We start from the raw sequence: 24,937 nt of genomic DNA on the forward strand, positions 1-24,937 counted from the left end.
CAAATAATCTCAACTAATTTCAGCCCAGGCCAGAGGACAAGGTAAGTGGGCATGAATTAAAATTACAGATAAACACACTGGGAACAGATGTCAGAAAGAACTTTTTCTTAACACTGAAAATCTTAAACATGCAGCCAAACCCTCCAAAGTCACTGGCGACACTGAAGATAAAATTAGAGCCAATTATGAAGCAAATAAAACCCTAAGGAGTGTAGCAAGAATTCTGGGATGAGACAAATGATTTGTGTGTTTTCCTGGAGCGATCCTGAGAATACACAGTCAAGTTGGCTTTTTTTCCCCCCTTCAACTGAGAACACTGCCAATTTATGAGCAATCTTTTTCTGCTGGGGCTACATCCACATTTTTATTACTTCTTCCAAGGCAGAAGCATAGATGTCACTCCGGTGCCCACTCCCCTTTCTCCACCCTCGTGGCCTTACGCTTAAGTGGACGAGCTCCTGCTATAGCCATTACCTCAAGGTAATGATGAGGGTAAACAAATTTCATGCTGCCAGCACAGACTGTCCTGAGGCGTCAGAAACAAACTGCACCAGTTATTAGGACTATTCTGGGTAGTGCCGCTGGTGACTGAGACCTTGGACCCCAGCAACTGCAAAGTGGCTTCTCCCTGCCAACGTCTAACATCTTGATTCTTTTTGCACGTGTCTTCCCTAACTGTCCTGCAGTTCTGTCCCTAACAGCATCCTGGCTGCACCAGTAGCCCTGTGGATATAACTACCTGTTCAGCTGATTACCTTCATTTTTCTCTGAAGGGTAGAGAAATTAGTTACAGCATTTGTCATTACCCAAGATCTGAAGAGGCAAGGTGTCCAAGCACCGAGTCTGGATATCAGTTCTGCTGATACAATGAACAGTATAAATCAGCCAGAGCCTGTTACTCTTAACTCGAAGGTCTTAGGTCTGATTCCCACAAAGAGAAAAACCCAGTATAAAGCTATAATCTGCACCTCTCTCCTTGAATGGAAGCAAGGGGCGGGGGGGAGCTGTATCACCATACCATCGTATCAGAAAATGGGCATGACTCAGTTAAAAAAAAAAAAAAAAAAAATTAGCTTCATAATCAAGCCAACACGTTAGGTCTTGAGGAAACAAGTTATAACTCTGCAAAATGGTTCTTAACACTATTTCACAGATGAAACAGAGCCTTCAGCTGGTATTGAAAATAATTTCGTTCAGTCATTGACATGAAAACGACAGGACTATTCTATATGGTAGGAACATACCTTCATCCCTCCCTTTTCTCCTACATTCAAAGAATCGATGCATAAAATGTAATCATTAAAACAAGCGTTATTTTTTCCAAGTTGGAGAGCTTTATGGATACTATTTAATCAACCAACAGGGGTCAGAAAGCAAAAGGCACCATCTGTGCTTTCTCAAATTCTAGTCTAAACCTAATGAAAATAAACCTCGGAAAAACTTTCAAATCCCCAAGCAGGCATGAGAAAGGTTTTGACTCAGATTTCTGAGCGATGATACTGAGGGGTGATTTCCCTCAGACTAAAGGCCTGACACTCCCAGTAAGACAAAGAGAGATGATAAATATGCTAATTGAAGGGTCTTCAGTACAGGTATTGAAAGAGGCTACAGCTACTTCCATGTCTGTAATCAATAATATCAGGGTGGCAGAAACCACACAGCTGAAATCACACCGCTGTGCTCATCCCTGAAATAAGTATTTCAGGTAATCAGTCTTACCTCTCTCTGCTCGCTTGCTGCCTGCCAATCAGGAGACAGTCTCAATCCACAAAGCAAATAGTACAGCCTCTCCATATGCAGGATAAAAATTAGTTTACATAGAAATTGAGCGTTTCTCATCTTTTCATTACTTTCTGGTTTTGAGAGGGGCAAGGAGGAGGGGGAAGGAGAACTGAATAATGTGCCTTAGAAGAGGCCCAGCGGGCTTTCCCAATCTAATTAGAATCAAAATTGTCCAACCCCCCTCATCTTCCAAGACTCCACTCAGAAAACCCAAGCACAGAGGAAAAGGTAAAAGACAAATAGAAGTCAAAGGGGAAAAATATCTCCCACAATATTGTGAGAAACTCTTAGGCTACTTTTAAGGATGCTGTTGGGAAATAAATTGGAATTAAGAGACACAGAGCAAAATTCATGGAGACCATAGGTCAAGACAATGGACCTTTGAGTGCATCTGGATGGATTTTTTTTGTTCATCATCACATAAATTTTCCATTGTTATGAAAAAGAGAACACCCCACGGCCCAGACAAATATCCTTTTCATTTTCTGATTGTCCAATGTGCAGAGCAAGTCCCAGTATGTGGACAAGTGGGCTGAATGTTCTGGGCTCCTCTCTGCTACGGGTCAACAGGAAACGAGGTAATGACAGTCAACGGTGCTGACAAGGGCTTCAGTCAAAAATAATGCTTTTTTCATTCTAGGGTCTGAATTCTGAGATAGGAATAAATAGGAGAAACCTAAGAGAATCCATATACCCAAATGGTTTCATTCAACCCACTTCCCAGGAAAAGAGCCTCCCCACCTTTCCCCTATCTCTTCTAAAGACATACGTTGGTTCCTGTTAAAACACAGACTTGTCAAGGGACATAAATAACTCCCTCACTCACACACGCCTCCAAGAAAAACCATCAGCTGCTAAATAAAAGAGCCGGTAGTTTCCCGGCTGAGAAGGAAGCAGGTGGGAGGAAGAAGAAAATCCTCAACTGTACAGATTGGCCCTGGTTATGATCGCATCTATGAAGCCCTATTCCTGCCTCCCACTTTTCCCTCAAAGCTGACTTAGCTTTGGTAAAAGCCACCAGGTCGCTAGCAACAGGAGCCTTAAATGAGTCAACTTTTCAATGAGATGTCACATCTCAGAGCATCTTCATTGGTAAAAAAAAAAAAAAAAAAAAAGTTTCTGCATCCCCGAGAAGTGCTAGCAGAAGCTGTGGTACCCAGTCTGTTGTAAACTGGGTCAGAGCAATGAAAATCTTCTTGAATTTCTGTGGGATAATCAATGATCCTGCTCGATGAAACCATAAATCCGAAAGGATTTACATACACTGAGTCCCACTTGGCACCTTAACAAATATCAAGTGATGGATTTTGCATTAAATTATAAGACCTACCTAACAACCCTATCAGTTACCAATAAATGCATCCCTCTGAAATTCCAGTCAATCTTTAGTCTTTCTAAAGCATCTGAGCTGCAAATACACTTGTAGCCATGAAAGCAGATAAATCAGAGGATATACTCTGACAGCATACCACGAATTCCAACAGCCATTCATGGCTATCCAGGTACTAAGTTTTCCTGGAAATTTTTACCAAAACACAGCTCTCTTAGACTAACCACAAAGAGAAATCTCAGCCCAAGCTGAAACATGCCATGATCAAATATATACTTTTATATATCAGAAGATACTAGAGGAGGGGTCAGCGACTTACGAGCTGCCACCCGTTTCTCAAAATGAAATTTTAATGAAACACAGCCACTAATATATTTACCTATCACCTCTGCCACTCTGACAATACAACAGCAGAGATGAGTAGTTGCGATGGAAACCTTCTGGTCCCCGAAAGCCTAGAATATGTACTTTGCAGCCCTTTACAGAAAATATCTGCCAATGCTTGTGTTAGAGAAAAGACAGAAAAAAATAAGAGGATATAACCTGAGCTAAACTGTTATGCTCCTGGCTTCTTAACTCTAGAAGCTTCCAAGGGAAACCAAAAAGAATCTAACTCACTGGATATGTGAGAATGTGGAGAAGACTGTATGGTGGGTAGAGGTTTAAAATAATAGCAATGAGTTTAACTGGATTTTTTTGGTAAGATTTTAAATCAATTTTAGATTCTCCTAATCTATTTAATTCTGCCTGGGTGAGAAGTTTCAGAGAGGAAGTGATACTTGATCCAGAGGATTTGAAGAAATAAGAATAAATTTGGAAAAGAGGGAAATTTCAGGAATAGGAAGCAAAATAATTTCTGCTCGTGCATTAATTAGCAGTTAAGTGTTACTTACTTGAAGCTTTTTTCCTTGCAGGAAGTAAAAAAGCTGTATATAAATCTATGAGTAAGGATTCAGTGTATGTCATCCTCTGGCAGTTAGGGGAATTGGCCCATGGAAAGAGCTGATAAGAATGTTTCCCAATCCCACTCATGAGAAAAAAAATGCAACAATGATGCAGGAACTATCATTATTATAGGAACCATCGCTCACTGCATATTTATCACGTGGCAGGCATGATGCTAGGTGCTTATGCGTTATCCCATTTAATCCTTACAGCAGTCTTATGAAGTAGATAGGATTATTATCCCCATTTTACAATTGATAAGACTATAACTGAGAATGGTAAATAGCATAGACACATATCTAAGTAGCAGAGTTTTGGACAATTGTTCTTGTCATCACACTAGTCATTAAACCTTCAATCCCTGCCCTCCTTCCCCACCCAAAGCCCCATCGCCAAGCCCTCTTACCTCGGCAGACACTGCAGCACTGATTCTCTGGGAGAATGTGATCCTTCTCTGAGCAGTTCAAAGGAGGGCACGCTTCAGTAATTTTTACTAAAACTCCACCCTGCAAGCCAAATAATCAGGAAACAAAAAAATGTTCATATTTTTAGTTGCTGATCCAAACATAAATGCTCAGTGTTAACAGCCTGCGGTGATAACAACCTACAATAATTAACAGTACTCCCAGGAATCCCACGATAATGACAAAGTCGCAGATTAAACTGATGAGATTCCTGGAAGAGAGAAGGCCAATTTCCCTTTCTGTATCAGAAGAGCCTCAATTTCAACAATTGGGTTTTTTTTTTCTTTTTTGTTTTAACAAATGGGTTTTGAGTATCTTCTATATAGCAGAATGTCACCAACAATGTAGAGCTGGTAAATTTTTAACAATTGACTATTGGATGGGGGAACCCTAATAGCATTTGCTGATTTCTCCGGTGTCAATAACCAGACATTGTGAGCTACCAACATGATATCACTGACCACAGAGTTGGGAAGTTATGTACAATGAGCTCTCAAGAGCTTTTATGAGACAGTTGTGGCACTGCCCTGGATCACAAGCACTGTGAACCCAAAGATAAATGAGACATCTTCCTTGCCCTTGGTGAACTCACATTTTGGATGGAGGGCCAAAAAAAAAAACTCCTAAACTAGAAACCATAATATAATACAGTAAGTCCTTAAAAAATGTGCTCTAATTATGCTATGGTAATGCATCATAGGAGAATAATTAATTCTGCCCAAGTGGGGAGAAATTATGAAGAAAATGCCACATTTGAAGAAACTAAATAATGGAATAAGATAAGGAAGAAGAGACTTTCCTGGCAGAGGGACAGCAAGGACCAAGGTATACAGGTACGATGAACTGAAAGTGAGTCAGTTAGATGAGCACTAGATTTTCCCTAGAAATAAATAAAATCACTTACAATAAAATTTTAAATATTCAGCAGGTGAATCTTTAGGACCTCACTTCACCAAAGATCCTCTTTGTTCACATCACTAGTATCTATATTTAGTTTCACTCTGAATTTTTAAAATCAGCTCAATAGTTACTATAAAAAAAGGGTTTGAGAGTCCCTTATTTTATCTAAAAGTTTAGATAAAGTTTATCTAAAAGTTTATTTCTCCCATTCTTAATAGCATGGTTAAGTCAACCAAGAAGCAAGCTCATTTAAGTCCAAAAGGTAATTCTCAACACAGGTGGGAGAAGAGGATGGAGCTGGGCCACCAGGAAGGATGGGAGAGATTCTGAGTTTTCCATCTCCAAGATATGCTGTCATTCCAGGGTTCCCTGGTTTGGCAGAACTCCCATTATATCAGGCACATCCATTCGTAAATATGAACATAAACATAACTTTAAATGTCAAATGTAATTTAATTTCCAACTTCTCATCATCTGGATTACCGGCACCATGGTTTCCTCTCCTTTCTCATAAATTTCAGCCAAGGCATTCCTTGTGGTGTCTTTTGTTCCCTTTTGCTCTTCATTTCTTGATCTGTCCCCCAAGGCATCTAGATCTCTTGCTTTTTTCCTATCTTAAAACTGGCCCTAAGATGCTGAGAACTGATCCCGCTATTCACCCACGGTCCCCGTTTCAGCTACATTCCACTCTCACCCCTCAATCCAGGCCACGCTGGATGGCACCTGGCCTCAAGAGCTAGCACCAGTCTAAGGGCAGTATGCCTATCAGTTGTACCTCAGCTTTTGCAACAGGGAATCAAACTGATTATTACAAACCAATGGATGTTAATAACCTCACCAGCAGCAGCATAAGCTGAATGCAAAGGAAAACACAATGCTTAATTACTTACCATTGCTGCCTCTACTTCTATCCTTCAATATTAATGTATTTATTCATTATCTACTGCCTCCTTGCATAAACATGAATGGTGAACTCTGTTGGATCCCTTGTATCAGTTCACTGTGCCCATCCCCCAACTTCAAATGCCTTTCTGCTAATGGCTCATCTTTCAACCCTCAGAGGGTCCCTTTGGGCACTGGAGCCACTTTGCAGGGAGCCAGAAGTTACCTACAAGTTCCACAACCCCCGGCCCCATGGCCCAGAGCCAGTGACTGACAAGCATGGGAGGTTCTTTACTTCAAAGGGAGACGATAGCTGGGGTACGTTCAGAACCCCAGGTGAATCGGGGTACCTCTGACCTTTCACCTAAAACTGCACCCTTGCTGAGCTGCCTGCCCTGCCCAAGCCTGCATCCACACACCCTTACTGCTTCCTCCCAGGAGCAGTATCTTAATAATCACTTGTACTAAAATCCTGAGCTCAGGGTCTGCTTCTAGGAGAATCTCAACTAAGACGATGAGATCAATTTCACTCTTGCTGTCAAAAAATTAAACTGATAAAAGAGATTATCTCTAGGCGGTGAGATTCTGGAGTGATTTTATTTTACTTCCTTATATTTCCTTCCTTTCTCTATAGTCCAAATTTTATATCTTGAGTATATATTTGCTTTTATTTAAAAAAGCAATATTAAAAACACTACATTTATCATTGAAATCTAAGGTGAATGTGTTTTTGGTACATGGGAAAAATCAAGACTCTCATTTTGCAATGCTTTGGACATGAAATGTTTGTAAATACAAGTTAAAAATCTGCATGCAGTAATCTCTTTGGTGGCTATCTGAAAACATTTAAAACCCCTGTCTTTGTGTCATGTGTCAACAAGCTTCAGCAAACTGCTTCAAATTCTGTGTATTTTAAAACATCATTACCGTTCTCCTGATTTCTACAGGTTATGATCATTAAAAATAAATTCTTGAATTAAAAAAATAAAATAAATAAAAATGCTACAGAAGGCTTTTTAAAAAATAATTATACATGAAAGGTTCTCTTTTTTTTTAATATATAAAAGGTTGCTTTGACTACTGATTAAAGCAGTCAACAATTCCAATCAACCTTTAACATATTTAATGAGTAAGACCATAATTCCAAATGTTCAAAGAGAGACAAACCCCTTTGCATGAATTTGAAAATAATATGAACTGTGATTACAGTAACATAAGTGCCACCAAATCCATTTAGTCCAGCCACATAATTTGGCACAAACCATTTTTTACTTTATTTTCAAACTCTCTCTAATAAGTATCTGATGATTAACATTTTTAAACCTTCCTGATTGTGGTATGTTATTTTATGACCTTTGGAACTCTGCATTGGTGGCAAAATATAATTCATCCATTCTTTCTCATTTAGAGTAACTGTCACCGTGTCACTGATCAAATATAAACACTTTCAAGTTCTTTACTAATCACTATGCTTCAACCTGAATTTCTAATACCATATAAAACTCACATCTTTAAGTAAAATTTTTTAAAAAGTTGCTAGGCTAAAATTATGTCACAGGGCAGCAATAACTGGACAAAACTGACCAAGACTGCTAGGAGAGTTTATTCATCTTGATAAAAGAAACAGAACAAAACAAAACAGTATGTTAACTTCTGGAATCACTTGGCGAAAATATTGAAAACAAAAGTTTGTTTCTTATCTAACTGGTGTTGCTGAAGCTTTGAAATGATCCCAGGAAAATGAAACGCATGGGTCCCCAGGCAGCCTTTTGTCAACTGGGGATCTGTATTTGAACCATAGAACACAGAAATTATTTGAGTAATTATTTGCTCAATTCTCCCAAGGATAGCACTTATGCAGGACCATTTTAGATGTCTAGGAGAGAAGTTAATTCATCACATACAACAGGTACCTTAGGGCACTAAGGCTTAAATCTTGCAAAAGGCTGCCCGAGAGAGACCCGAGGCCTTCTCAGCCTACACCCATCACCCTCTCTCCCTGCTGACCACATCCATTAAATGTGTCCCAAAGCTCTTCTCTGGCCTTTTATAAATGCTACCCTTTATCAAGGGAATCAATGAGCCATAGCCTGGCCAATCTGGTATTCTCAGATAGACTGAAAAGTGATCATTCAATCCTTCTGAATCCACCCTTCTACAATTCAAAAATGCAAACTATTCCCAAGCAAGTCTAACACCATCAGGACTGGCAGTAGAGAGGCTAAGAGAGGAGCCTGTAGATTCAGACCACACAGGTTCAGATCCCAACGGGTTCCTTTACTAGCTATGTGACTCTGATCATGTGTGACTCAATTTCCTCATCTGTAAGATGGGGATGATAATAATGCTACCTAACCCTACCTAATAACAGGGTTATTATGAAGTTTATATTAGATAAAGTTTCAGATGTTTTAAATAGTGTCTAGAAAATACTAAATATTCAAGAAATGTTAAACATTATTGTCAGTGACACTTCCCTCTGTGCATAAAGTATTTAGTAAATAACTGTAGAAGGACAACACATGAAGAAGTTAATGACTTTTTAAAAGATGCTGAAATTATTCACATGCACGCAAACCACATATGCAAAGAGAATAACCTGTCCGCCCCAACTTCTTCCTAAGTTATAAAACCATAACAAAACAAAACAGTAAAAGATGAACCAGAACAAGGAGAGTACCTACAATGTGCCAATCATCATATCAAGTACACTTCCAATATGCTGGCATTTAAAACCCACCCGTATCTTCTAGAGGTCTCAGATGGTGTCTGCCCTGATCCTTCCTGCTGATAACAGGGATCGAGTCACAATCGTGACCCTTGCCAGGGTTACCCACTACTTCTGCCCAATATGTAAAGGGGGTTGTTAGTTGTGAGTGACAGACGCAGGGTGGGATCACAGTGGGTAAGACTGCCTTTAGTCATCCCAACTTCCCTTGAGATGGAAGAAAAACGTAAGGGTTTTAGAGTCCAAATCACCTTCCCTCCCCCAGAAGTGAAACAATCTACAGAGAACGTGACATCTGCCTTATATTCAGGGAGGACATGTGTGGTCATGTGGAATAAGAAAAATAGCTCACACGTGTTGAGGGCTTACTTTGTCTTTTTTTTTGTTGTTCTTTTTGTTTTGTTTTGCGGTACGCGGGACTCTCGCTGTTGTGGCCTCTCCCGTTGCGGAGCACAGGCTCCGGACGCGCAGGCTCAGCGGCCATGGCTCACGGGCCCAGCCGCTCCGCGGCATGTGCGATCTTCCCGGACCGGGGCACGAACCCGTGTCCCCTGCGTCGGCCGGCGAATTCTCAACCCCTGCGCCACCAGGGAAGCCCTTGAGGGCTTACTTTGTACCAACCAAGTCCTTCACATGCTTTATCTCATTTAATCCACCCACCATCCCTATGTGGTAATGTGCCAGCCGCACATTGGGGGCCACCCACCCGCTTCCCCACTCCCAGGTTTGGAAGCTCCCATGGTTGACTGAGAGATCACAGAGCCCTCACTGTCACACCATCTCTACCTCTGCCACAGGCTAAGGAGCCCACCCCACAGTCCCCACTGACGCAGAAGGACCACCACACCTGCATACCCGCCAGACTGTCCAGACCCATGGACTCTCTGCCATTCCCAGGGGCAGCCAAGAAAGAGCGAATGGGAAACACGATAGGGAGGCTCAAAGGAGTTAACTCCTGCGGTAGATTCTGGCCAATGAGAGAAGGGAGACAGGAAGGAGCCTTCCCTCCCCCCGAAGCTCCCCAAAAAGAACCAGATTCGAGTTCCCTGAGAGCTTCAACATGTCTCTAAATGCCTCATTCTCCTCAACCTTTCAAATACACTCCTTTCTTTTCTCCAGGGATGTGACGAAAAGCAAATGAAATGCCATAGGAAATGGCACTTGGAGAGATGGTCTATTCTGAGACACCGTAGTTCCATCCAGCCTCCCTGGAGATGCCCCTCAAAACCAGGCCTGCTTTGCTGTGGGGCAGTGGCAGCTCTGGAAGCACCTCCTTGAGTTTGCTCTCCCTCTCTTCCTTCTTTCCCTGTGTCTCTCACTCTTGCGTTCTAGGACAGCACCTCAACCAAGTAAGTGCTTGGCCATCTCCCACACTTCATCCAGCACTTTGTTCAAATATGACCTCCTCCGAGAGGTTTTCCCAGACCACCCATCCCCACCTCAAAGCTCTCTACCCCTTCAACCTGCTCTGTATTTTTCATAGAATTTGGCATCATAGTTGACCCTTGAACAATGCGGGGGTTAGGGGCGCCGACCCTCCACACAGTCTAAAATCGGCACATAATGTATAGTCAACCCTCTGTACCTGTGGTTCCTCCGTACCCACGGTTCTACATCTAGGGATTCAACCAAGTGCAGATAGTGTAGCACCACAGTATTTACTACTGGAAAAAATCCGTGCGTAAGTGGACCCACCCAGTTCAAACATGTGTTGTTCAAGGCTCAGCTGCATCTTGTATATTTATTTGTTTATATCTTACTGCCTGTCTCCCCACCAGACTGCAAATTCTATAAAGACAAGGACTTTGTTTTGTTCACTGTTGTACACCCAGAATCTAGTACCATGCTTGTAAGTGGCAGCTGCTCAATGCATGTTTGTTGAATGATTTTTTTTTTTATTGAAGTACAGTCTTAAATGAGATCTATGGTTCTACACATCTTATTTTGAGAAATACACAGGACGGGGCAGGCAAGAGACAGAGGCATCGTCTAACATTGTATCAGGCTCTTAGGAATAGAGGTGGCACCATCCACAACTAACATCACAGACTAATTGCCCCAACACCAAATCAAAACCTTTTTCCCAGGGCCACCGGACAACCTCCCTGACTCATGGTGGCTGCTAGCTCCCTTCCCCCTTCTCACTTCCTTCCCTAACAGTCTTTCCCAAGGCTACCTGATCCACGGCTGACCACAGGCTAACCACACAATGACAGTGCCTGGGAACTCCACAGCCAGGACTCAAGCCCACCAGAGAGTCCCTCCCCTCAGTGATCCACTCAGGACAATATGCTCCATTCCAGAATCCTACCTAAAGCCCACACCTCCTTCCCTACAAGGAACGGGGATCATACGACTGAAACTTACTCTGCATTCCCGACAGCTCTTGGTTAAAATCCGCTGGCCTTCTGCAAGGACTTTTCCTCCATAGATACATTTTGCTGTAATAAAACAGAAAAACAGTTCAGGCAGTCATGCTATGCAACAAAATGACCTCAGGGGCACCATCCAACTCCAGTAGATTCCACAGAATATAAATGTTCTGATTCTAAGCAATGCAAAGCTCTTTGCATGTCTGGAGTAAGACATGGAAATAGTACGGGGAGTCGGACTGTCATCTCTACTATGTTTGCCAGGAGTCCTTCACACCAAGCACATACAACTACTTCAGTGCTGCGGTTGCTGAAGGAACTAGAGCATGAATTGCTGTGGTCAATGTTAAAACAAGGAAGAAGAGGTTGTCATCACCGTGGAGTATAATAGCATAGCTTTGATTCAGCTACTCCAGCCATAAAACAAATGACTGGGTGAGAACAGACTTGCATATATACTCCACTCATAAGGACCTCAGTCACATGCAGAAAGACACCATTTTTCCTCCTTGTGATCATAGGAAGCACATGTCTTTAACTTATCTGTTCCCAAGAAGTTCAGAGACAACTAAGAAATACAAGTGAGTAAAATGCTGTATCAAAATGTACTAGACAGACTGCCTTTGGAAAGGTAAACTGAACAGGCTAACAGGGAGGGCAGGGAGGAGAGACAGGCCTTGGAAAAAGGTTAACAGAGAAGCATAAATACTGACCCACTTTTAAGCAAGCGCAGAATATGTTAATTTGATATGACCCTAATGTATCTCTGCCAGATTCTCCAGCCACGTCCACAGAAACAGGAAAGCAAAGGCCTGATCACACCCCTCTCCTGCACAAATGAGGATCCTTTCAGCCCTAGTCCTCAGGAGAAGCAGAAGCGAAGACACGCACTCTAAGAGATCTCCACCACTAACTCACTATCTTACAGAAAGCACCTCATCTTTCAGAACGTCCATTTCTATATCTGTTAGAAACAGGTGAATTCAATCTGGTAGTTTCTTAGTTCTACAATCTTCGGACTCATGGAATGTTCAGGTATGTAGGGACCTCAGCAAACAACTCATCCAACTCCCTCTTGTTGACCACAGGAAGAGGAAAGCCCAGAGACACTGGTTTACTAAATATCACGATCCCACAGTGCTACTATGGTGTGCAGCCCAGATCCCCCTCCACGGCCAAAGGTCACATTCCTGAAACTGCCAGACATGTGACAACCAACAGCTCTCGGCTGAATAGTGATCCAGGACTTGCCCTTTTCCAAAGTCAAGGCCCCTTCCCAGCACAGCCCACATCCAATGAGTGGTTGATGAAGATGTTGCGAAGTCCTGGCCCCTTGCCCCAACTCAGGATAACTCCAAGGGTCATTCCAGCTCCACAACTCCTTGGAGAAATGACTGAGGTTATTTGTTGTAACTGCACTGCAGTTCAACCTCTCCTGCCCAACTCAGCTTCCTTCACTATCTCATTCCCACCCCAGAACTGATCCTGAACTTCCTAATAAAGTACGAGCAAATCTCCATTTCAGAGTCTGTTTCTTCTCAGAACCTGCCCTGCAACAAACAACACATACCTAACTCAAATCTGTGCCTCTCTAGTATGTGCATTCAGTGAATGGCACCAGTATCCACCCTTAGCCTCCACACCTACCACCCATACCCCACTGCCTAGGGCCCTTCTAACCCCTTCCTCTTACTCAGCCCCGTGTCCAATCAGTACCCAAATCCCTGCAAAGCTCCCTCCTTAAGTTGCTCAAGTCAACCCACTTTCCTCCATTCCCACCACCTGCCCCAAGGTGCTACCTTCACTCAGGCTATCCCTCCTCTTTAGTCTACCAGGAAACTTCCTAACTTGCCTCCTATGTTCTGGTCTAATCTTACCCAGTCCTTCCCCATACAACAGTCGAATATATTTTAAGTGCAAATAGGACGCTCTGCTTTAAAATCATTATGAGTCACTCATGCCCTCAGAATAGAGTTCAAGTTCCTGAAGTCAGCTCACAAGGCCATCCCTGTGCATTCACTCTCCCTCCCAAACTCCCAAACATTCACACCTCCACTTAAGACTCCAGCCACGCTCTACTTCTGGGATTTGCATATACTGTTCTGCTTCTCCAGAACACTCAGCCTCATCTACCTGCTCCTGGTAACCTTCCATCCTATATACCCATCAATTTCAACTTAGGCCTGACTTCCCCCCAAGAAGTTGTTCTTGACCTCTAACACTGGAGAACTGACCTCACTCTGTGCTTCTGTGGTACTCTGGACCTCGCCCTAACAGAGAAAATATCACATTTTACCTCTGTTTCCCCAATGAGAGTAGGAACTATGTCTATTCATAACTTTACCTCTAGCCCCAGGCTCAGTGCCTCTCTGAGCTTATTGTTAGTAACAATTTTAGAATTAATGAGCCTCCTTGGTAGAAAAAACCAGAGGAATTTGCTGATTCCCAGATGAGAGTTCTTTCTGCTATTCAATGCTATTCCAAACATTAAAAGCAGATACCAAGGTTTTCAGAGCACAACCATCAACAACAAGGTAGAGAACCAATAAAATCTTCTAGATGACCCTCTTCCTCACTTCATTTTAAAAAATTATCCCTGATCGTCTTTTATGCCTCAGTTTTCCAGATAAATCAGTTGACTCCGACTCATTGGTCCTAAAGATCGTGTGGATTCCCCAATTTGCTTGCATGGGGAGACCATACCTCCAAGGGCCTGAAATTCCTGCCTAATTAACTCCCACACTCCCAAACACAGCTGCTGCCAACTTGGCAAGATGGCTTGCTCCAGAGTGACACTTCTGTTAAATACATGGCTGTCAAATCTGCCATCTGCTCCTTGGCCCAGGGTGGGAAGCAAAGAAACAGACTTTCCTTCCTTATTTTTGCACCTTGCCACCCCCATGATGTTAGGATCACACTTGCTACCCTGTCTGAAGACATTCGCCCGATTCCTCTCATCCTCTGGTAGACACTCATCCCAGAACTTCGATCTGGAGACAGGAGTGTCTTACTGTTTACATTCACACCACACACGGGGACACATCCATCCCTCAAATCTACCAATCTGGTATAAAAATTAAATGTCCACTGAACTTCATGTCTTCACATGGCAGTGCCTTAGGGGCTGCAAATGACATCAACATGATGCTGTGTACCTCAGCCATTCACAGCCTTGGCACTGATGCAGGATGCATGAATGATGACAATATCAAGTATCTACAAAGTTATCTCAGGACAGCTTTCAGCATCACCACCAGAGGTCACAAGAATCTCCTCTGCTTTCTCATCCTCACCCCACTTCTCTGATGATGCCCTTTCTTCCTGGCCCCACCGTATGCCTAACACCAGTCCTCATTATCTAACCTCTTGATCTACAGCCAAAAGGCTTATTTTTGATATCTGGGAAATTCAAGCAGAAGGTAAGTCAGGCTCTGATGCCTGTGGCTGGGGCATTTGGGATGCCATTCCAACAGCTTTTAGCATGAGTAGAAATGTAAATGGATACCCGAAGCCCTTCACATCACACTGGGGACATGCAAATGAGACCATTTCACAGTGTCCTACGATGAAATTGAAACTCAGCACCAACACACACTTCTCCACGATGTCAGAAACAAAGGTACCAGGGATTTACAGAAACAGTCATGCAGTTGTATCTTTTTGCACCCACAGACACCTGGCTCTTCAACTCCGAGCCTGATTTCTCTAGTGCAGTGGATGGACACTTTTGCCATTTGGGTGCACACTAAATAAACCACTTTTAGGCACCACTTGGCACCCCTGTCAGAGGTGGATGTGCGGTTGCTCTGTCTTTATTTAGGGAATTGCACCCTGCACACACTCCAGCCATCCCTTGGCACTCAGCAGCTGAGAACATCAAAATCAACACTCTGTGTTACGCTTTAAAGGAGAGTGGCAGAGCAGAGAAGCTAAACACCCAAGGAGCCGTCCTCCCTCGGTGAGCTCATTCACAGACCTAGCTTCAGACAGCACCTCTCTGAGCACGCTACCCACGTCAAACTGGTGTTCCCTCAGCCATCTCCAGCTCTCCTATGCCAAACAGAATGTATTGCTCCTGAAACCATTTCGTCCACCTGCCTTATTTCTGTTAATCACACTATGAGCCTCCCACAGGCTCTTGTCCGAAACCTGGCAACTTCTCCCTTACAGATGCTGTGTCCCTGATTCATCTATCTCACGTTAAAAAAAAAAAAAAAAAAATGCTTACGGAGTACCTACCCTACCCCAGGTCTTTTGGCCATCACTCAGCTTCATCCCTTCCTTTCCAAGTCCCCAGTCCGTGCCTACCTGCCTGCCGGCCTCATCACCTCCACCTGCAAATGGGCCTGAATCCTACACCCAGCTCCCTGCCTCCAGCTCTCCCCATGCAGGGGCTTTTGTCAAAGCATTTCTCTGATTAGGCCACAACCTTGCTTCAAAAGCTTGCTTCTGAGCCCCCCAAACAAACGCTGTGTTTACTTCCATGATTCTGCATGTGCAATTCCCTTTGGCAGGTATGTTCTTACCTACCTTGTCTACATGGCAAACTCCTATTCATTTGTCAGCACCCTACTCAGCTATTCTTTCCCCTACGAAGTCTTCCTAACACACACACACCCAAGTTTCTGATGGAATTAATCACTCCCTTCTCTGTGCTACCCCTGCATCTTACATAGCATGCATACTACACAAGACTCTGTTGTAATGAGATGGTGCATACATCTCCCTGGACAGCAGTGGGTAGAGGAGACACGTTAAAAGCCTTAATTCTGGAGCCAGACTACCTGGGTTTTATTTTGGCTCCACCAAGGTTGAGAGCCCTTGGACAAGTTAGTTCTCCTCTCTGTGCTTTACCTCCTCCTCTATAAAATGGGGATCATAGTGGGGCCTATGACTCTAGATTGTTGGAAGAATTAAATGAATTAATACACATAAAAAGCTTAACACGGTGTCTGACATAGACTGAATGATCCACATGCGCCCGTTGCTGTAACCAGAGGAAAGTACAGAGTTGGGAGAGGAATTTCAATAAGGATGACTGAATGAATTCAGTGGAATACAATCATCATCATCCATCCCCAGCCCGCCTTTGCAGCTTATTTCTACTTCTCACCTACAGAAATCCTCTGTTATCACCTAACAGACTATCTCCCTTTCCTTCTGCAACTTCTTTTCCTTTGCAAATGCTGTGATTCTAATGTGTAGCTAGGTATGTTCAATTCCTTAAACAGAGCGGACACCCAAGAAATGTTGGAGGACTGAGACTCCTGCACTACTTTCTGGACTTCCATGCCCATAGCTAAGGAATCTAGAAGGCTCTCCTGAGTTTTCCCTGATGGCTTCCAAAAAGATGGAGGAAAAGCCTAGTATCAGGAATTATGAAAACTGCCTTACTCTTGGAGATGGCCTGATTTATTGGGTTTTTTGATCAAAACAAAGTACTTTTCTCAGACAATGAATTGAGACTTAAACACTTAGACCAAGTTATTTCCTATTGCCACATGGATGCCCTCATCTGTAAGTGCTACAGCTCCTTGAAGCCATGACAAGCGGATGAACACTTAGTAAACGAGCACACAAAACAATCTGCTTTTATGTATAGGCTCTTGAATCAAATCAATACTTTTTCTCAGAAACCCTAGGATGCGGCCCCACCCAAAACCAGAGAGTAGCTTAGGAAATTTTATCTGAAAGGGACAACCAAAGGAAATATTTTCCATCCTTTACCTGATGTGAAAATATTTGAAAACTTCTATATCTTTTCAAATTAGAGGGGTTTTTTTCTGCTTACTTTTTTTTTTAAAGAACATCTTTATTGGAGTATAATTGCTTTACATTGTTGTGTTAGTTGCTGCTGTATAACAAAATGAAACAGCTTTACGTATACATATATCCCCATATTCCCTCCCTCTTGCATCTCCCTCCCACCCTCCCTATCCCACCCTTCTAGTCTTTTCCATATATATGACCAGGAGTGGAATTGCTGGGTCATATGATAATTGAGCAGTGTTCTTAAGCATTTATTTGTATTACCATTTTATTAAACTATAAACATCTCAAACTACCAATCAGAGCTGCTGAGAAAATTCATTCTACCTAGCTAAATTGCTATCAATTCCAAACAAAGGCAAAAAGCACACTGATGGTTTAGCTAGCTCATGTATCAGCATCTTGGTAAAATCGGGTAACTTGCTGAAATGTTTTTTAAAACTTAATATTCTCCAGTAAATTAGAATAAAGAAAAATGACTATCCCACACATTTGTAGTGAGAGGATAATTGGATGATATATATCAAGGACCTTGAAAATGTCAGTCTCTTGGCCCAATAATTCTACTTTGGAGAATTCTATCTTAAGAAAATGTAAAATACAAAAATGTGTCCTCACAAAACATATTATTGAAGAGTAATTTATAATAGTGAAAAGTGGGAAAACAGCCTAGTTATCCAACAATTGGGGAATAATTAAATAAGTTACACAACAGCCAAAGAGTGGAACACTATTAAGCTCATTAAAATGAGGTTTATACAGAGTTTTTTAAAGGATGGTAATACACTTAAGTGATAATGGTAAGTCAACAAAGTAGGTTAAAATTATCTGCATAATAAGACCTCAATTGTCCACAAAATATAAGTTTTTAAAAATGAAATCCACTACAACTTCAAGAGTGTTTGTTTCCAAGTGGTGGCATTATGGGTGATTTTTCCATCTTTACCTTTACCCTTATGTGTTTTCAAATGTTACATCGCTTTTACAAGTAGACTATCAAAAGCTTAACACAAAAAACAACTGAAGGACTCACCTACTCCCATGTCCAAACAACAACTGCCAAGAGACAGCATTCACAGATCTATCCACAGAGCTCAAAATAATAGATTAAAAGTACTTCATACTGTTTAAACAAATTCCTAAGTTTCTCAACTTCTTCCTCTATTATATAGAATACATCAAGATAGAAAAAATAATCTATACCTACTAAAAACTATCTTTCCATCATGGAATCAAACTATAAACTCAACATCTGGGCCCCTGATCTATCTGTATTGCCAGACATGACTTCCAAAAGCACTTAGAATAGAAATAAGAAAGTTTCTTTTAGATCAACTCTGAGTAAGCCCTCCAGAGTAATGGGTGTACCGTGCCAACCATAAATAGAAGACATTTTCCATAGTTTCCTTTGAAAGAGTATAAAAAAAGATTGGGCTGGTACAAACAGACCAGCTATCCCCACTTCCACCGTCATATTAGGTGACATGCTACTCTTGACAAAAAATGAGACCACTGTGTTTTGAAGTCCTAGTGATGATGGTGCTTTTTTTGGTAGAGAAATGGTCTTGAAAATTATCCGTCGGACGGCACATTTCTAACCTAAACTCTCCTTTTTCAAAGAAGAGCATATGGTTTGATAAAAAGACTATGGCTTTATAGTCAGACAGAATTCATTTTATATCTCACCTCTGTCACTCACCAGCCTTGCAAACTTGGTAAATTATCTTCCCCAAGCTTCCTATAAAACAGGGATAAAAATAATCCCCACCTAAAAGATTGCAGTGACGTTTCAATAAGGTAATAGAATGAAATGACCTAAAACAGTAACTGGCACATATACCAATCATTCTAAATGACAGCTTTTACTCTTCCTGGTTGTCTCAGTGTTCATTTCACCATTTCATTTGAAAGAGTGTCCTTTGTAATACAGAGGGAAAACGATTTTTAAATCATTATATAATTTGGACCAGCCAACTCTGAAGGAAATTGTTCCAATATTTTAACTGAATTTCAATCCAGAAATTCCTAACAAAGGCCCTTTAATAACAGGAAACCTGGCCAAGACCTCAGACAGCCGACACACAGAGTATGCCCCTTGATCAATCAAAATGAGGGAACCAAAGCACATGGAGCCTTGGAGTCCTGACTACAGAGCAACTCCACACACTACCAGTTGTTTGACGGCGGACAAGTAGCTTAATCCTTGTGAACACCAGTTCCCTCTACATAAGAATGTAAAGAATAATAATTAAGGTTGATGTGAGGATTTAAAAAAAAAATAGCCTACATAAAGAGTCTGCATGTCACAAGTGATTAAAATATAGCCGCTCTTATCATACATGTATTATTATATCAACTGCTAGGACTTCCTTTCATCAACGTTAATCAATTGGGGCCTGAAAAAGAGGGGAGTAAATCAATCCCAAAGCACAGAGGGCCACCCTGACCCTCAGTTAGTACTCACGTCGGCAGACCTTACAGCACTGGCCTGCAACGTGCACGGGGAGGGAGTCTGGAGAGCAGTTGAGGGGGGGACAGGACATCCTTCGACATTCCACAGCGCCACTCTGAGGAAGGAACGACAGGGAAAGGAATCTCAGCAGAAGTGACCTCAGCAGCAGAAAGCTCACATCTCATCCCAGAAGCCTCACCAGGGAAACAGAAGCAGTGTGAGAAACTCGCAGTCCACTCCAGGACCACAAATAAAGACTTTTCTCCAGCCCAAATGAACCCATGTCACCTCAGTTACTTTTCTGATATACATCACTGGCTTTATTCCACCTGCCCATGGGGACTAAGTAGATTAGGCAGAAAACAGAAAAGCTTATTTTTACAAGAACATAAATAACACCTTTTGCAGACCCTGTCAACCATTGTTGAAGCGCTAACAATCATTTTGTATTTTTGCAGACAAACAATGACATTCTTCAGATAGTTATCAAATAATTTCAACTGAACAGGGTTTCCATATTAATTTGGGGGGGGGGGGCTCTTGTAATTCTCTGAAACAGATCAAATAGTACATACAAATAATGCAAATAATGGATAACCTGAAAGAAAGTCAGGGGGTCCTGCAATTCGCTAAAACAGAAAATGTATACCTTGTAAAATACAATGAAAACACCTAGAAACTGATTAAACCACCTTTTTTTTTTTTTTTTTTTTTCTCGGTATGCGGGCCTCTCACTGTTGTGGTCTCTCCCGTTGCGGAGCACATGCTCCGGACGTGCAGGCTCAGCGGCCATGGCTCACGGGCCCAGCCGCTCCGCGGCATGTGGGATCTTCGTGGACCAGCGCACGAACCCGTGTCCCCTGCATAGGCAGGCGGATTCTCAATCACTGCGCCACCAGGGAAGCCCTAAACCACCTTTTTAAAATGTATCACAGCAGAGAAAAGTTGTGAATGAACCATTAAGTGGTTTGAAAACCAAAGGAGTCCCTTCCTCCTTCTGATACTTTAATCTCTAAACAGTAAGCTTCTTAATCATGTTAGATCACATTAGAGTGTGTTGGAAATTAAAATCTGCTTTCTCTTGATAAGTATTTGTATTTGTAATGACACTTTTCCAGCTTCCCTTCACAACTGCTCCAATTACTAAATAGGCACTTAGTAAAAAGGCAGTACTTCTTAGAGTTAGCATTATAAAGAAACAGGTTACACAATAATTAGTACAACTGCCCTCTTAAAACTGTCCATTTATGTACAAAGAGGCTTACTTTGCATGTGCAGTTCCTGCAGTGATCACCATCAACCCAGGAGTCTTGGTCTCTATAGAGCAGTCCACTCACTTGACAGGTCTTCTCACAATGACAGTTTTCCAATTGACTAAGTCTTGTCTCTGCATAGTTCAGCTGCAAACAAGAGTTACTACGTGTAATTTCTGTAATTCAACTGCATTGTCCTAACAAAGCTAATCGCAACAAGAAAAAGTAAATCCAAGCAGGAGGAGAAAAAAATGCGCAAAGCAGTTCAATGATTCTTAGCCAGATCTGTGTTTTGAAGATTTTTTTTTTTAATTTCATACAAGGTAGAAGCATTCTAAATTGAAGACATATTGGCTCCCATGGTCTAATGAGCACCAAATGAGACATTAAACTGTATCTCAGGGACCTCATGGGTGTTCATCAACACATGTGCTTTCAGCTCAAACCCACACAGAAACACTTGTAATGAATGTGTTCTCAAGGACCCGTTACAATGTTTACAGGAGATCTAATCAGCAACTCTGAAGCACTTACATTTATCTCTCGCCATCCTGTCCCTCTTCTTCACACACTAACTAGAGTGTCATGGTTTATAAACTGGGAAGTCACTGCTTCCTCTTTTATGAAAAATTCTGGGAAGTCATAGGCAGATCTTATTTCTCCCCAGCTCAAGATCCTCCAAATAGAATGGCCCAGAATCCACTTTGGTGTTCAGACAAGTTCAAGAGAGGAAAGCAAACCCCCAGGTGAGATGAGGACTTTGTAAAAAAGAAAAAAAAAAAGAAAACATTTTTCCTTTTTTTAGGTCACCCAACTGCTACCATAAAACATGGAATCTTAGAAACTCCGATTTGAAAGAGTTTATAGAGTTTAAATAACACGACAAGTAACCCCTTCAAGTGGTCATCCAGCCTCTGTTTGCACATGTAACTGTGATGGGACACTCATTACCTTCCAAGGGAAGCTACTTTTCTTGGTTAGCTCTGGATATTTGAAATGTCTTTCTTAGCCTGAGGTGTGAAATTTCTCTCCCTTTTTCCTATTAGACCTAGTTTTGCCTTGTGGCCCATCCTGAGCAAGTCTAACCACTCTACAAACATTTGAGGTCATCCTGTCCTCATGCCTGCTCCTGACCACAGTGAGCCCCACCAGGTCCCCCTAATAGCTCCTCGTGATACGGTTCCAACCCTCCCTCTTGACCACTTTCCATGTAGGTGACTCCATGTTGCCTTCAAAACTATGGTACAAAAAACTTGAAATGTGGTGTGATCTCTCTGTCATCACATCCATACCAAGGAGTAACTCAGCCTGGTAGCAATATCACCCTTCTTCCTTTCTCCTTACATAGAGAAGGTCATGATAGAAGAACAAACACCACTTTCTAAAAATTCATCATATAGTTTCTTTTCCTTCTCAATCATACTTATATATCCCCATCTTGAGTATTTTCTCCATACAGGAGATCGAATCAATTTTTGATCCCAACTAAGACTATTTCAAGGCAATATTTTAGTTATAATGGTTGAACCTGGCTAATGATGACTTCTACCATCTTTCTACATTTTCTATGGTTCCAGTCCATACGTGATCCTCTCAATTACTCATAACAGTGCTACTCTTTGGAAATGGAATCCACATGTAATTCAGCCTTGGTTTTTGTCATTTATTCCATCTCTTGCTCTAAACTTTTGGAATTTCTCAAGAAAATTTGTTCCCCATCTGCCTGTCATGGGTAGTACCAAGAGGAAGGGAAAAGAACAAACAGAATCCTAAACAAACCACATGAACTATAATCAACCCTGAAAAAACTGAGTCGACCGTGCCTGAAAATTAGCTTCCTATGACTCTCTACTACACATGATCTTCCCAAAATTCATGTTACATTTACATCTCCAGCTTAAACATAGAGCATGCAGAATCGATGGTAATTATGTTCTCTGGGATTCTTTAGGAAATGCAGATACCATATACTTCCAAGAGTTTGGTGACACCACGTACCAAAACCATGTATTGGTAAGAGATAATAAAAAGGAAGTGATAACTCATCACATATTATCTTTACTTCATTTCTATAGCCTCAGTAGTTCCCACATAAGGTAGTGATAGACATATGACCGTGGAATGAACAAGAAAGAGTTGAACTAGAAGGGGATCTTTCCTAAAAGTGGCTCAGAATGAGGAATCTGCTTGTGAGAGGAAAGTGCCTGTCTTACTCTGAAAGTCTGGAAGAACCCTAGTGTCTATCACTCCAAGAAGGGGACTTCTTAAGAACTAGTCCAAAAGGCTATTCTGTATCTATCCAAGTTTCCTGAAAATCCAGGAGCTTTCCTAAAGGCAATATTGTCAATTTCCAGTGCTGCCCAACAAAGCTGAGCTATGCTCACCTACAAAACTCAATTCCAAGGAAAAGCCTCAATTTTAATACAATGGAAGCTATTCTCAAGGCTGATTTTACTTCCCTTCTGAGTACTGTTTTTAAATTTTTAATATATTTAGCCTGTTCTGACAACAGTGAAAAACCCTAATCTCTGTGATGATAAGAATGCATCAGACAGACACCAAGACAAAGGAATATTAAGGCAAAAAGCTAATTTTTCAAAGGCACTTAATATGTAATCTTGCCTTCCTTTTCCCCTGCTAAATCCTGAAGCAACAATAAAGGAGAAAAACAACTCTGAATTTAAAAATGAATTACATTTTCTGTCACTGGCATTAGCATGCTGAATTTACACAAATTCATTTTCAAAAGCTATTTCTACACTACCTGCCATTTTCTCTAAGAATGCCTGCAGATTCAAAATAGATATGGTATCAAATCTACATCTCTTTTCTGTTTTACCTTCGTTTGCGCATTTATCTAAGCAAACATGGACCGAATCATTTATTCTTAACTCTACACATTCAAAGACAGACAGCAAAGGCCTTTTTCACAGTAAGAGGTCAATGAATGAATCTAAGTACATTAGTCATGCAGTAGATTTCTTTTTTACCTTTGAAGTATTATTTGGCATTGGCTATATGAAATGAAAAAAGAAATCTATTGTGTTAAACCTTTAAGCTTAATTGAAAAATCACTATTGAGCTCCTCGAAACAATGAAAGTCTCAAAATTAAATATGTTACAAGCTGAAATGCCACTCCAAGTGCTGCTTGATTTACATAAATAGATTTGTCAAAGATTTAAAGAGAAGTAATCAAGAAATTCCCCATCCTCAGCATCTCTTCTTCCTGAGCTTGAAGGAAGAATGTGATTACCCCACAGGTGGGATGCAAGAGCAGGAAACAGCCTGATCCTATCGCTGTGTACCTGGCTCCGCAGGTTTGTGGTTCCCACAGTGTAGAGACTACCTGGGAGAATTTCCAGAATAAGCCAGGGGATTGGTGGTCTATTGTGGATCACTTAAGGGAAGTGTCAGGGGACCGCTTCCCTGCACCTTCTCCCCCTTGAAAAAGTATGGTTTTGCCACAATGTTGGGATTCTTCAAGAGGGCTCTTCTGTACCCTGACCTCTGTCACCTGAAGCTACATGCAAGCTGCTTCCCTGATCTTTCCTATATCAAGCAAGGGCACAGTCATTTTCAATCACCCTGTACTTTGAAAGGAGAAAAGGAAGAGCAAGCCTTCCTAGGCACAACCCTGAGCTGATCTGGTGTCTGTGTCTGTTTGGTCTGATGTGACTTTGGCTACCAACTCCTGTCCAGTTTGTGCGCTGGGCTCTCTCTCCAGTAGGATTCCACGGCTTCCACTGTGACCCAGGTGTGAGGACTTTCTGCTGCTTTCCAAAACCTCCTGGCTCTAGACCAGGGCTCTGATAGCAACTTTCATGCAATCTTTATAAAACGAAGAATAATTGTCAGCATTTTACATACATGGAAACTTCAGCTAGAAATGAGACCAGTGACTCATTCCAGGCTGCAAAAGTCCAAGGAAGTGATAAAAATGAGATTCAACATCAGATGAATCTTACTCCAAAGCCCATTTCTATCTCCACCATGACCTACATGACTAACGCCTATTTTAATCACAGCTGCTGGGCAACTCAAACCAAACCTCCAAACCCA

The 24,937-nt window shown here is 41.7% G+C and overlaps 1 protein-coding gene across 2 annotated transcripts in view; it reads right to left on the reverse strand.

The window, feature by feature from the left end:
- The window catches only part of NELL1 (neural EGFL like 1), an 866,603-nt gene that overhangs the window by 652,632 nt on the left and 189,034 nt on the right, over window positions 1-24,937 (reverse strand). For both annotated transcript variants that reach the window (XM_059070155.2, XM_059070156.2), the window contains exons 8-11: window positions 20,890-21,024; window positions 19,637-19,739; window positions 11,399-11,472; window positions 4,464-4,563 (exon numbers count right to left, since the gene is read on the reverse strand). In XM_059070155.2, the coding sequence (XP_058926138.1) occupies window positions 4,464-4,563; window positions 11,399-11,472; window positions 19,637-19,739; window positions 20,890-21,024 (412 nt within the window). The remainder of the gene's footprint in view (window positions 1-4,463; window positions 4,564-11,398; window positions 11,473-19,636; window positions 19,740-20,889; window positions 21,025-24,937) is intronic.

This window comes from Kogia breviceps, chromosome 7 (genome assembly GCF_026419965.1).
Source record: "Kogia breviceps isolate mKogBre1 chromosome 7, mKogBre1 haplotype 1, whole genome shotgun sequence".
Taxonomy (NCBI): Eukaryota; Metazoa; Chordata; class Mammalia; order Artiodactyla; family Physeteridae; genus Kogia; species Kogia breviceps.